The following is a 13,486-nucleotide window of genomic DNA, read 5'->3' on the forward strand; positions in this document are numbered from 1 at the left end:
ACAGCAAGGCCCTCCGGGCAGTTAAATAGGCAACCCTCAGCCCATCTTCATCATTACACACTCTGCTCCCCCAGCAGGTTATTGGAGCAGTCCGACATCTCCTTACTGTGAGTCCATTAAGAGCAGTGACCCCTATTTCATGTCAGCCAATGACATTTGACTTTTCCATGTCATCCCCAGAAGTTTATACATGTTCCAATGAAGTATCCAGAAAAGGCTATATCAAGCACAACAGATCTTATTCATCTTAACAGAATTATGAGGATTTGTTTTTTTTTGTCTCGACCCACATTTTGCAACTTCTCTTCACCCAAGTGATGAAGGACGCTGTCAGAATGGGGGTGGTGCTTGTCAGAGAGGCCATCAACAGTCTGTCTGCCACCTCCTTTTCGAAGTATAGAGGTAATTGAGTCTGTTTGGATGCTGAGTAGGCTATACCCCTCTGGTTCCCTCACACCCTGGGGACGCAAACCTGTTGAAGGACAAGAAACATCCCACCACATCTGTGACTAGTGACCACAATAACCTGTTCAGCTTCTGTATCTTCTACAGCCCAAAGCATTAGCTTTAAAATGTCAAGCCTGGTAGTACCTTGGGCCACATAGCTTTATTCCCAAAACCACTCTACTGGTTCTAAAGGTCTACAGTATTCTCGATCTAGACACTTCTCTGTTTTATTACTACATTCTAAGGGCAGTATCTTGGTTATTCACTAAATTTTACTAAATTAAACTGCAGAGTACCGCAAACCATTGTAGATCTAACAACTAACAGCGACTTGACCATGATGTAGCTGCGGGGCAAAAAAGGCTGACACACATCTATCACTCAATGTCACATTGCTGGGAGCCATATGCTCAGTAGGGTCCCACCTTAAAAACGAGTCTTCGCAGATAACTAACGTTGCAGCAAAGTACATAGACCTAAATAATCAAAAGGCTTAACAAAAGCTTCTTTGAAGTAGTAAGAAACAGCCTATTGAGGCAACTTCTCCCAGTCACTGAAAGTGTGTATAAGTCAATAACACTTTCAGAATGACACAAAATGGCTTCTAAAGATAAATGCATGCAGAACCAAGCAGTACAGAGGAACAATGGCAGAGAAGCTTCTCCCCAGAAGCAGAGGTCAATCTGCAGTCATTACAAGCATTTCCTGTTCCGAGTGGTTATAAATAAAAGACTTTGGGATAATTGCATTTGTCCATCTTAACAGCATGTTCCTCAATATACATATGTAAAAGGGGGCTCTGGGCTTTAAGGGCAAAAGGCAGAAACACTCAGGAGTCTCCTCAGAGCCCCAAAAATCAAGGGCTGAAATGGAGTGATGGGGGACACATTAAGGGCATGGCCCTGTGAAACCGGAGCACAGCCAAATGGGGCTTACCGCAGTCTCTCAAGCCATTTATAAAAATACACCAAACGCCAGCATATGGACAAGAGTGTGGTGAACTAGCAATTAGGGGAACAAAAACTAGCAAATTCTGCAAACAGAAAAGGGCGCCCTGTTGGTTGATGACCTCAGGTCATCATCATTGATGTTGGTTATAAGAAAGACGGTGTAATCATACAGGAATGCATTCTGATGGTCAGTAGTATTGACATCAAATGTTTGTGTCAAAAATCAAAATTCAGTGTGGACAATGACATTTCACATGTCACAGTTTCTAAAATCTTGCAACATTAAATATTTCCATATATGTGGACTTTAAGTCTTTTTACAAGGAGCTATGTTGTTTTGCAAGTCTCAGTAGCACACTCCAGTAACGAAGAGAGTTAAAGCGCTAGATACTCCACAAAAGAGCATAAGATCACTGTATGATCTAAAAAGAAAAGCACACCTGTTTACAGTAAATGTTTTACTGTGCGTTGGTCTACAAAACAAGATTGAGTAAGGTGTTAAATTCTTAGACCACAGCATTGAATGACAGACATCATAAGCATTGAACAGAATTCTGCTGGAAAAACAGTTAACCAAAATGGTCTATAAAGCATTTCCTGTCTGAGTAGCCAGTGAGCAAAAAACTTGCATATTTTAGACACAATAAAGCTGCCATAATGACAAACAGGCAAGAGGAAATACTACCCATTTGTCCATCTAACACTACAAGCACAAATAAGCACACGAAAACTTGCTATGTGTGTAAAATACACATATTACCACTGATTTTTCACAGTCAACAACCACTTCCACACATTCCAGTAACCAACTTCCTATGAGATGAATCACATTTTGTGGTTATAGCTAACAACAACTAGAATGATCAGAGAACCTTCTAACACTGGACTTTTAAGCAGGTTCAGGACAAACTAGTGAAATCTCGACCCAAATGATCAAACCAGACTGCAGGATGTCTGCACAGATCTAGATGTGATGCCCTACATTCAGAACAGTGATCTGAAAGAAAAACATTATTCACTGAGGTTCATGCGACAGCTCACATTTAGGGCCCATACACCCCTCACCCACACAGGCACCACGCGCCATCACAGATGTCGATAATGTTTTTTCTCAGCCCAAGGCACAGTAAATTCATGGTTGCCCTGCTCCAGGCCAGCCTATTCCGAAACTTCCACATTTTAGCTCTGCCTGATTGTGATTATTGAGTCAGTACTCAGTATAAGTATCTGAAGATCCAAAGTGGCCCCTAATCCCCAAGGGCATCAAAGGCAGCCAGAAAGAGCAGGTCTGCTCCACATGACAACTGAGCAAATAAAACTAAATAAGCAGTGAGCAAACCCAAATCACATTATCTACAAAGAAGCCGACTGGCACTGACCTTTTACCACAATTCACCAAAAACATACAAAATACAAATGACGGAACAGATTTACTTCATAAGACTAACATTTTTCAGCTGGTTACAGCTGAAATTTATCCTCTGACCTGCAAACGTTTTCCACAGTGGAAATTCTATACTCTCTCTCACACACAGCCGGCGATTCCCATTCTCAGTGTAAGGTCAAGTCAAAGCCGCAGTCTCCCTATGGGGGGGTTACACTGGTCCCAGCTGTGGGACAGATGTGCCATCCGCCCCAGTTTGGGGGTTGGGTGGATGAGTCTTCCAAGGATCTTTCTAGGCTACACTCAATGTTGCCACTCTAAAACCTACTTCAAATAGCTTGACCAAGCGGTCTTCACTAAGTTGGGGGTGTCTCCTATTTGTAAAGCAAACAAAGTATAGTCAGGCATGCTTGGGGGTGGGGCACTGCACCAGTGACCGTGGTGTTACCAGTTACTGCAAATCAAATCACATGATATCCTGTTGTAGTTATGGACTCTTCACAATAAGGCAGACTTCCCTTTATAAAAGGTTCCACTGGCAGTGTTAATTTTGGCAGCAAATTTTCATTTAGTTTTCGTTACAGTCTTTTGATATAAATATTAGTAGATGTCGTTTATTGGTGATTTCATGTTCGTTGAAGTTCCCACTTTTTAACAATTGAATAAAGTAACGTTATTTGTTATATAAATCAACAAAAAAAAAATGTACGTTTTCAGGGTTGCCAAATCTCAATCATATGACATGATGCTCACACTTCTCACGCAGACTCACGCAGGAAATCTTACGGCAAATCTATATTATTCCATTATAAACCTAAAATTAGCTACATCAAAAGTACATTTACATGATTAAATACTAAAGCTGACTTTACAAGGTAAGAACTGTTTCATTTGTGCGCAGACATCTCAAATTGAAAATCTCACTCCAGCCAGCTGGCCGAAGTTGGCAACCCCGTGTTATTTGAAATGAAAAGCAAAATGCACTGACTGAAACAGCTTGTCATTCCATTTGCGTCGTTACTTTAACAAATATAAAGCTAATATGAGGAAAAACATGTCACGTTTTATAATACGTTTCGAAATATGACCGCCCATATCCTACTCTAATAGCGATTGAAGTGATAAATTCGTATGTATTAATATTAAAACGAGACTAACTTTATTACCAGTGTGGGATAATCTAAACCAAAACTTAAGTCTATAAACACTAAAATATATGACAGTTTTATTTGCTGACGAAATTGTCAATACACTTCGTCATAGTCTTAGGCCTCGCAAAATAATTTTTATTTAGTTATTTTGTTTCAGTCTGAAAATAAATGTCGTTGATAACTGATGAAGGTTTTTCATCAACGAAATTAACTGTCCCCTGGGGCTCAAAGATGCAAACGAAAATTAGATCATGCTTGCTCACTAAAAATCAGCCTGTGCCCAGCAGTGGGTGGTATGCTTAAGAAAAAAAGGATTGAACATGCTAAATCTCCGCTTTCCTTCTATAAACTGAACACAGTATTCATAAGGACATCATTCTTCTACAGACCCATCAGATGATTCCGCCCACAAATGCAAATGAGCTTCAAAATCCAAAATCCTACAGCTCCTTTTTCCCAGCAGAGAGCACCCGTGTCTCTACCAGAAGTCAAACCCCCACCCACCTGGTAGTAGGACTTGATCTGGCGAATCAGAATGGAAAGGTTCTGTATCCGGAGGGTGGAATCATTGTTCACTTTCTTGTTGGGTCTCTGAGTACTGCTTTTAGGGTTTCTGAGGGCAAAGACAAAAGGTATACAATTAAAAGGTATAAAATGGCACTGAAAATACCACACTTACCCTTCAAAAAATTCACAAATCTCAATACTTAAAAAAATAAAATAAAAATTAAATAAAATAAAAAAAAGGAGGAGAGCTGATTAAAAAAAATGCTAAATGGAACAAGTCACCTTAAAAACCAGGAGCAGAAACTGGGTTAAACTAAAATAGGTTTGAGATCCAGGCTTCATACCCAACATGCAATTCCTTCCCAGCAATGATCTCCGGTGATGTTTGAACGCAAACACATGAAGGCAAATGTTTAATGCTACCAACCCCCAACATTCTTTACAATATTTATGACAAGTTAGAAGATGCCTGTAGTTTACATTCACTGTTGCTGCATATAGTCTTACTCTTGTGTAACCAAAGAATAATTTCATTTGAGTGGACTTTTACTGCTTCTTGCCTTTACTCTCACTTTACCAAATGAAACAGACTTAAATCAACCCTCTTTCGCTCTTGTTCCTGGCTGAAGAGCTTCTACTTATTAACATTATTTATACGACTAACATTTTACCTACTCAACAGGATAAAAATTCAAACCTCAAATTCAAGTGCAAGAGGCATAAAGACATGCACTAAAATATAAAATATTGTGGCAGACACTGAATGTCTTCAATGAGAACACATCATTAACTGCCTGTACCAGACTTAAAGTGGAAATATACTTTAAATGAGGTCCGGACAAAACTAAATCGAATAGGTTTGTGCGAACAATCCTTCACATTAGGGTTGCATGATATCACACTGTGGTATAATCACAATTATAACGATCCCCAAGACTTTAGATGACTTACACATTTGTGACCCTCCAGCACAAAACTGTACACTTGGGTCAAAATTTTGAAATTAGAATTATGGTATCAAATGAAACAGCACAAAAAAATCCTCAAAAAATATCTAAAAATACAGCCATGCGACTTCCGTACGGTTTTGTGCTGGAGGCTCACATTTGTTCGGACACCAGCTTTCTGTACTATATGAAAAATTACTTATGCCACAATTTGATAAGCAGACTAGCAGTATACCTAAAATATTACAGAGAGGCATATTGTGACACCCAAAAGTTAGCAATCTGTATAAATTTGTTATGTTTATGTTTATTCAAGTCAGTAAGCAGAGCATGCCACACACTACTGTTTTGAAAGCAATAAGCTCTGAAGTAGCAGTGATGAAAGAGACAGCTCAGCAACCAAATCATCTTTTGAAAGATGAGATACTGTAGATAAACAAAGTAAGAGACATTGGGGGTGTAGCGGTACTTTTTGCAATTTAAAGTCCGACACGTTTATTAACCATAAGGATACACTGAACTACAGATTGCTAACTTTTGCTGTACATGAATACAAATTTTAATTCACATTATTTAAAGGGCGGTGAAGTGCAAAAACATGCCAGTAACTGCATAGTCCTGCTAACCCTGTGGCATCACATTTATGTCAGCCAATCGAGAACAATGGGTGAGATCAGAACAACTGAAAAAGTTCCTCAGGGAACCTAAACAGGCAGTGCTCCAAAATGGTGATCGATGCAGTGATTACACATCATGCGACAGATTCCATCGTCTTTGTCTGAAGTATACAACTAGCTTAAGGGGTGGTGGGTCAGTAATGTGCTTATAATCACACCATCACCATCATGTTTAAATATACTTCATTTTCCAAACAGCAGACCTAACAGAACCTGAAATGCTCCACTTTTCCATACCATTGGCAGCACTACTACTATTACTACTGTATTTAGGTTACAAATGTCACTGTGTAAAACTGACTGCAGATGAAAAAAAAATGGATGAGAGCTAAACACATACACATGGGCATATCAGACCTAGTATAAACCCACTCAGTTTTAAGAATCTGTTAATTTAAATGGTAAATTTTAACGGAATTAACTTTAAACCCAAAACTAATATACCAAGCTGCACAAACATTTGATATGTGGACTTTTAAGGCTCATACAAATGAGATGGTGGGAGAATCAACCAAAGCATTTCCTGTTCTATCAACATTCCTTTACGGCTACCTCACCCTAACCCCCCACTGGTCCAGCATTTTAAATCGGGCTCAGACAACTTAAACTCATCTAAACTACAAGAAGCAGCTCTTGTAATCCTGTCTCCTCAAGGACAGTGAAACACCACTTGTGAGATCACCATGACACTCTCTATATAGACAAATATTACAAACCCATGCAGAAAGCAGCTCAGACAGCACCAAGTCAAGGCTTAGTTCATATTTGACAAGTTTGTCATTTTGGCCTAAAGGATAACCATCTGCAAGACTGAAAATTCACCTTCTCATGTGGATATAAAAGGGTCAGTGTGCCATCAGAATGGCACATTGTAATTGCATTTCTGTAATTTGAAGAATTCTCATTAATTATGGCCGACACTGCCATGTTCTTAACAGGCCAATACTCAAAAAAAACCAAACCCGAAACCAAACAAAGAATAAATGTGTAGGACTGAGATGATATCGGAAAGAGCCTGGCGGCTTCTTTTCAAAAAAAGAAAAATAAGCACAAAATTACATTTCCTGGTTTTTATAAACCTTTCCATTTGCTTAATGCAGAGCTCAGATGCCAAACTTGGACCTTTAATGGAGGTAATTCTCAACTTGCACATAAGAGCACTTACTGGGCTACTTATTTATGCTTTTTATTTTGCTGAATATAAACATTTAAATAAATATTCCTGAATTTGAGATTTCTAGCACCACACAAGGTTCCCCAGTACATCCATTAATGCCACGATGGTCCTCATTACATCACTGGCTCCCACAGGCCATTGCCCTTCAATCTGGCAAATCGGGTTGAGCCACACTGACTGTGTACCTTCATGTAGCGGCCGACGCCCCCTCCAGCCAAAAATAGGGCCTCTGAAGAAGCACAGCGTGGGGCCATCTTAGCCCCTTTAATTAGAAGGCAGGGTAGGAGATGTAATCCTGTAAAGCATGCGAGAATAAGGGGCTCCATGTCTATATTTATTGTTATACAGAATGAAGCCTGCAGATGAGCAAGGGCCACGTGCATTATACTCACTGGTTAATTTAGTATCATGAGGTCAGAGAGCACCAAAGCAGAGACCAAAAAAAAAAGCTAAGTTTGCATGACACATAATGTGTGGAATAATGGGAGAGTGAGCTGGGGGCCACCGCACCCTGGGGGGGTGGGCACAGGAGTAACCTATTTACAACTGCCTGCATAAGTTTCAGCTGCAGCAGAGGTCAGTTGCTGCACATGAACTGCTGCTATGCAAGGCTGCTCGTCTGGGTTAGGAGTGTCCTTCTGGGAGGGCGCGGGGTTGGCAGGGAAACTGGGGAAGCTATCATTAGTAGACAGTGTGGTAAGCAGAGTGCAGGCTGACTGGAGGGGGCTTTGGGAGTGAAAGAGACCTAGATCCGGGCTAGGGTGCCAGAGGGGGAGTCATAAACATTCCAAGACTTCGATGGTGGCTAAAAAACAGTTAGTCCTGAATGGGGGGTGGGGTGGGGGGGCAAGAGGACATTGGACAACCTGCCAGCTGCCACGGACACCCTCGCAGACCACCCGATGCAGGATGAGACCACGACCCTCCACCAAGAATCACGTCATTCAGTACAGCATCAGTTACCGCCAGTCTATATGAGCTTATGACAGCTGCCTCTAGAAGGATCTGCAGCAGTGGGTCACCATTATCAGTATGTAATGTAAAGGACAGCCTGATCTGAAGAAGCCACTTTCCTTAAACTCGTACTTAAAACCATAAAACATTTGTTTTCACAATTTTTTAATAAAAGGAAGATGATAAGTAGAAGGTAAGTCAATGAGAATTTCCTAGGCACAGACAATTATAAATAAAAGTAGGCCAAAAGACATGAAATGCAGAGGACAGCCTGTTAATAGTAAAGACCCTGGTGCCTGACAGGCAACACAGTGCCGGGAGGGATGGGGGGGGGGTTTATCCCTCCCTCTTGTCTGCTCCTGGCGATAGGGCCTTTTCATCTTTCAGGATGAGAAGCAGCAGTGGGGAATTCGACAAGTACGCACAGGGATTTCAATAAGAATGCAAACTATGCCACTTCAGCCTCGTCGGGAGACAGGGCAAAAAGGGGGTCGGGTGAGGGGGCGGGGCTGTAGTTCACAGAAACTGCCGGTGTCAGGGTGGGTGAATATGGACTATGGACTTGCTCAGCAGGTTTGGCAAAACAGTAGCAGCTTGCCAAGAGACTAGATATCTGTGCACGATATCTACATGAGAGCAGACCAGCCTGGGGATGGATGCTAATTTCACAGCGGCAGCATTCCAGCTAGTCTAGAAGGCCATCAATCCCTCTAGGTACTGCATTAAGTGACGCTCTGTAAAAAGCAGCAGGAAGCAGGATCTTTTTGTCTAGGAGCTGAGGGAAAGCCCTGAGGGAGGGTTGGAGCCAGCAACACAGACAGACCTGACTGACGCTTGCTGCTGCACACAACCCGATGGGCGCACAATTCTGTGCTTAGTGGTGGACTTGGTTAAGCTTGGCAACCGCTCCATAAGGCGGAATGTCACACAACAGCCAGGGGCATGGTGTGGAAATCTGTGCAAATATAAGCCCATTATTGTGCAAATGGGCAGCAAGTTAGTAACCAAAAACTACACAACCAACATGCATAATGTGCAAAATACTTGCCCTCTTAAAAGCATTCAGCCATTCTATGAGAAGGGCCCATATAAACCCATAGACACAGTATTAATCTTGGCAGTAACCATACAAGTACATTCTTCATTACTGATAGCAACACAACCAAAATTGGAGCAGCAAAAGAAATAATACACTTGATTGTTATCAGCAGAAGCTTTTGTTCCTCCTCTCCACACAGGAGTACATCCTTGCATGCTGCCCAGTGCATACCCACACAAGAATATGACTGCTAACAGTCTGCTTACTGCCATCTGTGAATTGTCAACCAAACCATTTAATAATCCAGGATCCTCCCCAACACCCCAGACTCCCAACACAGCACAGAGACTTCCTAACACATGGCACATCAGTACCAAAGGCAGAGCAGACAACTGTCCTATTTCTTATTCCAAAAGGTTCTACTGTCCACATTTATTTCTCGAACAGGCGTACATTTATATGTACCTATTTAGGCATACTCATGCAACAGCTCTGCCTGACAATACAGGGGTCATGTTAATAAGGAGTCACACAAAAAGCGTCACCCGTTTGCCATTTCCAGCCCTTCCCTCCCACATGGTGTGGTGCTCATCAATGCCTCACTGACATGTGAATCCTTGCCCCTCACAAGGTAGCAATATGAGCCACTAGATTGCCTGATTAAATTTACCAAGCTCCTAAAATCAGTTACTGGCCAAGTGCATCATGTGTCTCAACAAACAGAGAGCAAAGGCATCACACACAGCACTAACAGATGAGCAGACATGTAAAACAATGTAGACATACAGCGCAATTCAAAATTTAATCTTAATCACTTGGGTAATTAAGTAGGGGGGTGCAGCTGGGGTCCCCAGACGAATCAAAGCAGTTGGGATATTGATTACAATGACTGCCAATATACGAGTTATATCCCCCAGTAACTGCATTTTAATGAGAGTGCAAGCTGACAAGGATGGCAGAGCCTCATTGAGTGTGACTAATTTGCTTAACAAATTGCCAGGCAGTAAATCAGTTTCGGGGTTATGGGATTAATACACACTTCTTTGTCTGTTCTGTGTGGAATCCCCCGTTGCAATGTTTCAAACATGCAAGCACATGCAATAAAATGGATTCTATGGGGCCACTGGGGTGATCGATGCAGAAAAAACAAGACGTCACGCAGATCTCCTAGTCTTAAGAGAACTGCACACACATGGGTGAACTGAAACCTCGACCGTTTGCCCCGAATTTGGGGTTTGCCAGGACAAAGGCAGCCTTGACGATTGCACCTGACAATGGGCACTCTGTTCCTGGCCTGCCTGCTAACTGGCATGATTTACGGTGGAATGACCTCGCAGACCTGAGGCGACAGCTGGCTTGGGCTGCTCACGGGCAGCAGAAGTGAACATCCTCATCGGGCATCAGAAATCCGAGAGGCAACCACACTTGTTCGGTTAACGCTGCGGCAACACAAGACCTAATCTGGCTAAGTCATGGGAGAAAGCCCATTTCATAGCGGTGAGAACCCAACACAGGTTCAAAGTCTGTAAATCAGACAACCGGTCTCCTTATTATGAGGAAGGAGAAACTGTGTCAATTGATATCAAGCAATTTACAGACCATGCATTAAGACTTAGATTAAGGTCTGTAACATTTGCACCGCAGTACCTTCAGTGCTTTTCCAGTGTGAATTGCAATAAGCTTCTTAGGCAACATTAATTCGGCCAAATCAGATCGGACTGGAGGATATACCATAACAATAAAATACAGCAGAGTCCATTTAGTATACACTATATGTATGGTGAACACATCTGGGCAAGTTTAAACAATTTAACAGCCATTGATACTGTAAGAGCATTAGTTCCACCTTCAAAAACACATAAATTACTTTCAAATAGCTCAAACATAAAAAAAAAATCACTTTATATACCACAGAAACGCCACACTATGACTTTCCAATATATTCTAAGATTTCTTGCCAAAACGGTTAGAATACATCTCGGCCAAGCACCGGGAAATTATGGAATAACGGATAGCAGTACAGCTTCAACACTGCGTTAATAAGGGTAAATACCTAAGGAGCTCACATCGCGAGGATGAAAGGAGCCTGGCATGGCAATTACGATAAAGATTAGACGTGGAAATTGGAAATCACGCGACAAAGGCGGTGTTTTAACACAAATAAAGGCAGAATGGTTGGGAAGGGGGCGGTGGGCGCGATGCTGCGGAAAGCTCGCTGTCTGTCTGTCCTTTCCGGGGTGGTGCTCGAAATCTCTGCGGCAGCCCCACACGGACGCGCGCCGTGGACTAATTGAGTCCTTCATCCCATATTCATTACATTGACCTTGGTATAGCTGCGTGCGTGAGTGGCCCAAACGCACCTCGGGTTCTTAAATTATACGTTACACCAATAGTAAATTAAAATATCTATACATTTCAGTCCTATTCCGTCGCAAGAATAGGGGGTCGAAAAAGAAAATTTACATCATAACAGAGTACCGCACCCTGCGACTTGCACCAGTTTAAGCACACAGCACGCCTGGCATATTAACAAGCATGACTGCAAACCGAAGCCTTAAAGAAACGAGCTTAATCGCGCAAATCGGATCGACGAGACCCGACTGCTCGTTCGCCGACGGACACTGCAGATCCCGGCCCCGAGGGGGGGCGCGGCGGGGAGTCGCCCTGCAAGCTACTGTTGACACTTGAGTGTCCCAGGAATGACTGATGCAGGCAAACCGGTCCGTTATAATATCAGGTCGTCTGGATTGTAACGTCTTGTTCGGTCCGAGTACAGCATTCAAGCAAAGCAGCATTCACCCTTGAAACTCGCAGCATGACAACTGTCTGTGTGTCTCTGTCTGTACGGTAATGCGGCGTGCATCTATTAATTCAGACCTGACAATCTACACGGAGCACGAAGAGAAATCTGTCGTACTTACATTTGGACCATGATATCATTCAAATAGACGCCGTCCACCAATTCCACGTATTCCGAAAGTTTGGTCCTTTCCTTCCCACCTAATTGACCAAATGTCCTCACCTAAGAACAAAGAGGGTTAGGTACTGTACACAGAGACCTTTCTATCATGCCTTTAAGTCTTTATCAAATTTCAAGCGGGAGCTTTAAAAAAGAAATCTTACCCAAGTGACCAGCGGGTTGAACATAAATTGCTCAAGCAAAGGCGTAAAAACCTCGTTTTCCATCTCTGTTAGCTAGCTAAATAGCCGAATCCAACAGACTGTGGTGACAATCAACGTATATATATCCAACTCCTTCAAGCACAGAGGAGAAAATGATATCGACATATATTTAAACGCTTTTTATCGGGTTGATTGAGTTATGTGGACGATTCATTCCTGGCAAAAGGAAAAGGCGTACGCCCGCCACTGCTGTTCACCCTCGGCGAGTCAGTGTGAGATGGAGACGGCGTACCCGGTGAAGCCATCATCCTATGCTGCCAGGGAGACTAACCGCTGGATAACGCATTGTTTAAAAAAGGGTCAGGTTTCTAACTGCAGACGGCCGCTGGCTAGATATCAGCAGGAGGAAAAGAGCGATAACAGGTAAGATAAAAAAAAAAACATTAATAAGCGCAATTCTCAGGTCGTCAAAAACCGTCAAGGCAAAAATACGTCAAGCCTCGAGCTTAAAACACATTAAAAATATGTCCATTTCGAACTTTGAATAATCCTTTGATTAAAAAAAAGAGAAAAGATTCGACAGATTCGTTAAAAAAAATAACATAGCCAGCTAACTAAAAATGCATATATAACTTCCCATGCGGTACCCGACAGCAGCAGCTTTCCTGAGAATGTCTGAAACTAAGCGACGTCCTCATCACCATCCTCACGCGCCCACCGCGCGCTACCAAGTAACGGCCGCCGTCTCCTGACAGCCAAGAAACCGTGCGCCGGGGGGCCGGCCGAATCACCACCTCCGCTTTCCTCTGCAGCGAATCAGTTCTGCTGGGCACTGATTTTTACACACGAAAAATTGATTTGTATGCCTCCGCCAAGCCCATGCCTTTTACCCCCTTTTTGGAATTAAGAATTAAAATAGTGCGCCGTGAAATATATCGCGGTTTTGTTTGATTCATGTACTCATGTATTGTTCATTCGAAATTATTTCTCATTTACCGCGGACAATCAAACAATGTAATAGTTGTTGGTGGTCCCAGCTCATGTACAACAACTTGTGGTTCACCTGGAATACTATGAAAATAAAGTATCCGTGTCGTATTGTGACTTTTAATATTAATACTTAGTTATGA

The 13,486-nt window shown here is 42.3% G+C and overlaps 1 protein-coding gene across 6 annotated transcripts in view; it reads right to left on the minus strand.

The window, feature by feature from the left end:
- LOC125738933 (girdin-like) overlaps positions 1-13,140 on the minus strand; it is a 50,149-nt gene extending 37,009 nt beyond the window's left edge. For 4 of the 6 annotated variants that reach the window (XM_049008477.1, XM_049008473.1, XM_049008474.1 and 1 more), the window contains exons 1-3: positions 12,357-13,140; positions 12,155-12,255; positions 4,437-4,545 (exon numbers count right to left, since the gene is read on the minus strand). In XM_049008477.1, the coding sequence (XP_048864434.1) occupies positions 4,437-4,545; positions 12,155-12,255; positions 12,357-12,419 (273 nt within the window). In that variant the 5' untranslated portion in view covers positions 12,420-13,140. The remainder of the gene's footprint in view (positions 1-4,436; positions 4,546-12,154; positions 12,256-12,356) is intronic. The other 2 variants (XM_049008476.1, XM_049008472.1) reach the window with 1 other exon arrangement.
- Between the last annotated feature and the right edge of the window lie 346 nt (positions 13,141-13,486).

This window comes from Brienomyrus brachyistius, chromosome 3, assembly GCF_023856365.1.
Source record: "Brienomyrus brachyistius isolate T26 chromosome 3, BBRACH_0.4, whole genome shotgun sequence".
NCBI classification, from domain to species: domain Eukaryota; kingdom Metazoa; phylum Chordata; class Actinopteri; order Osteoglossiformes; family Mormyridae; genus Brienomyrus; species Brienomyrus brachyistius.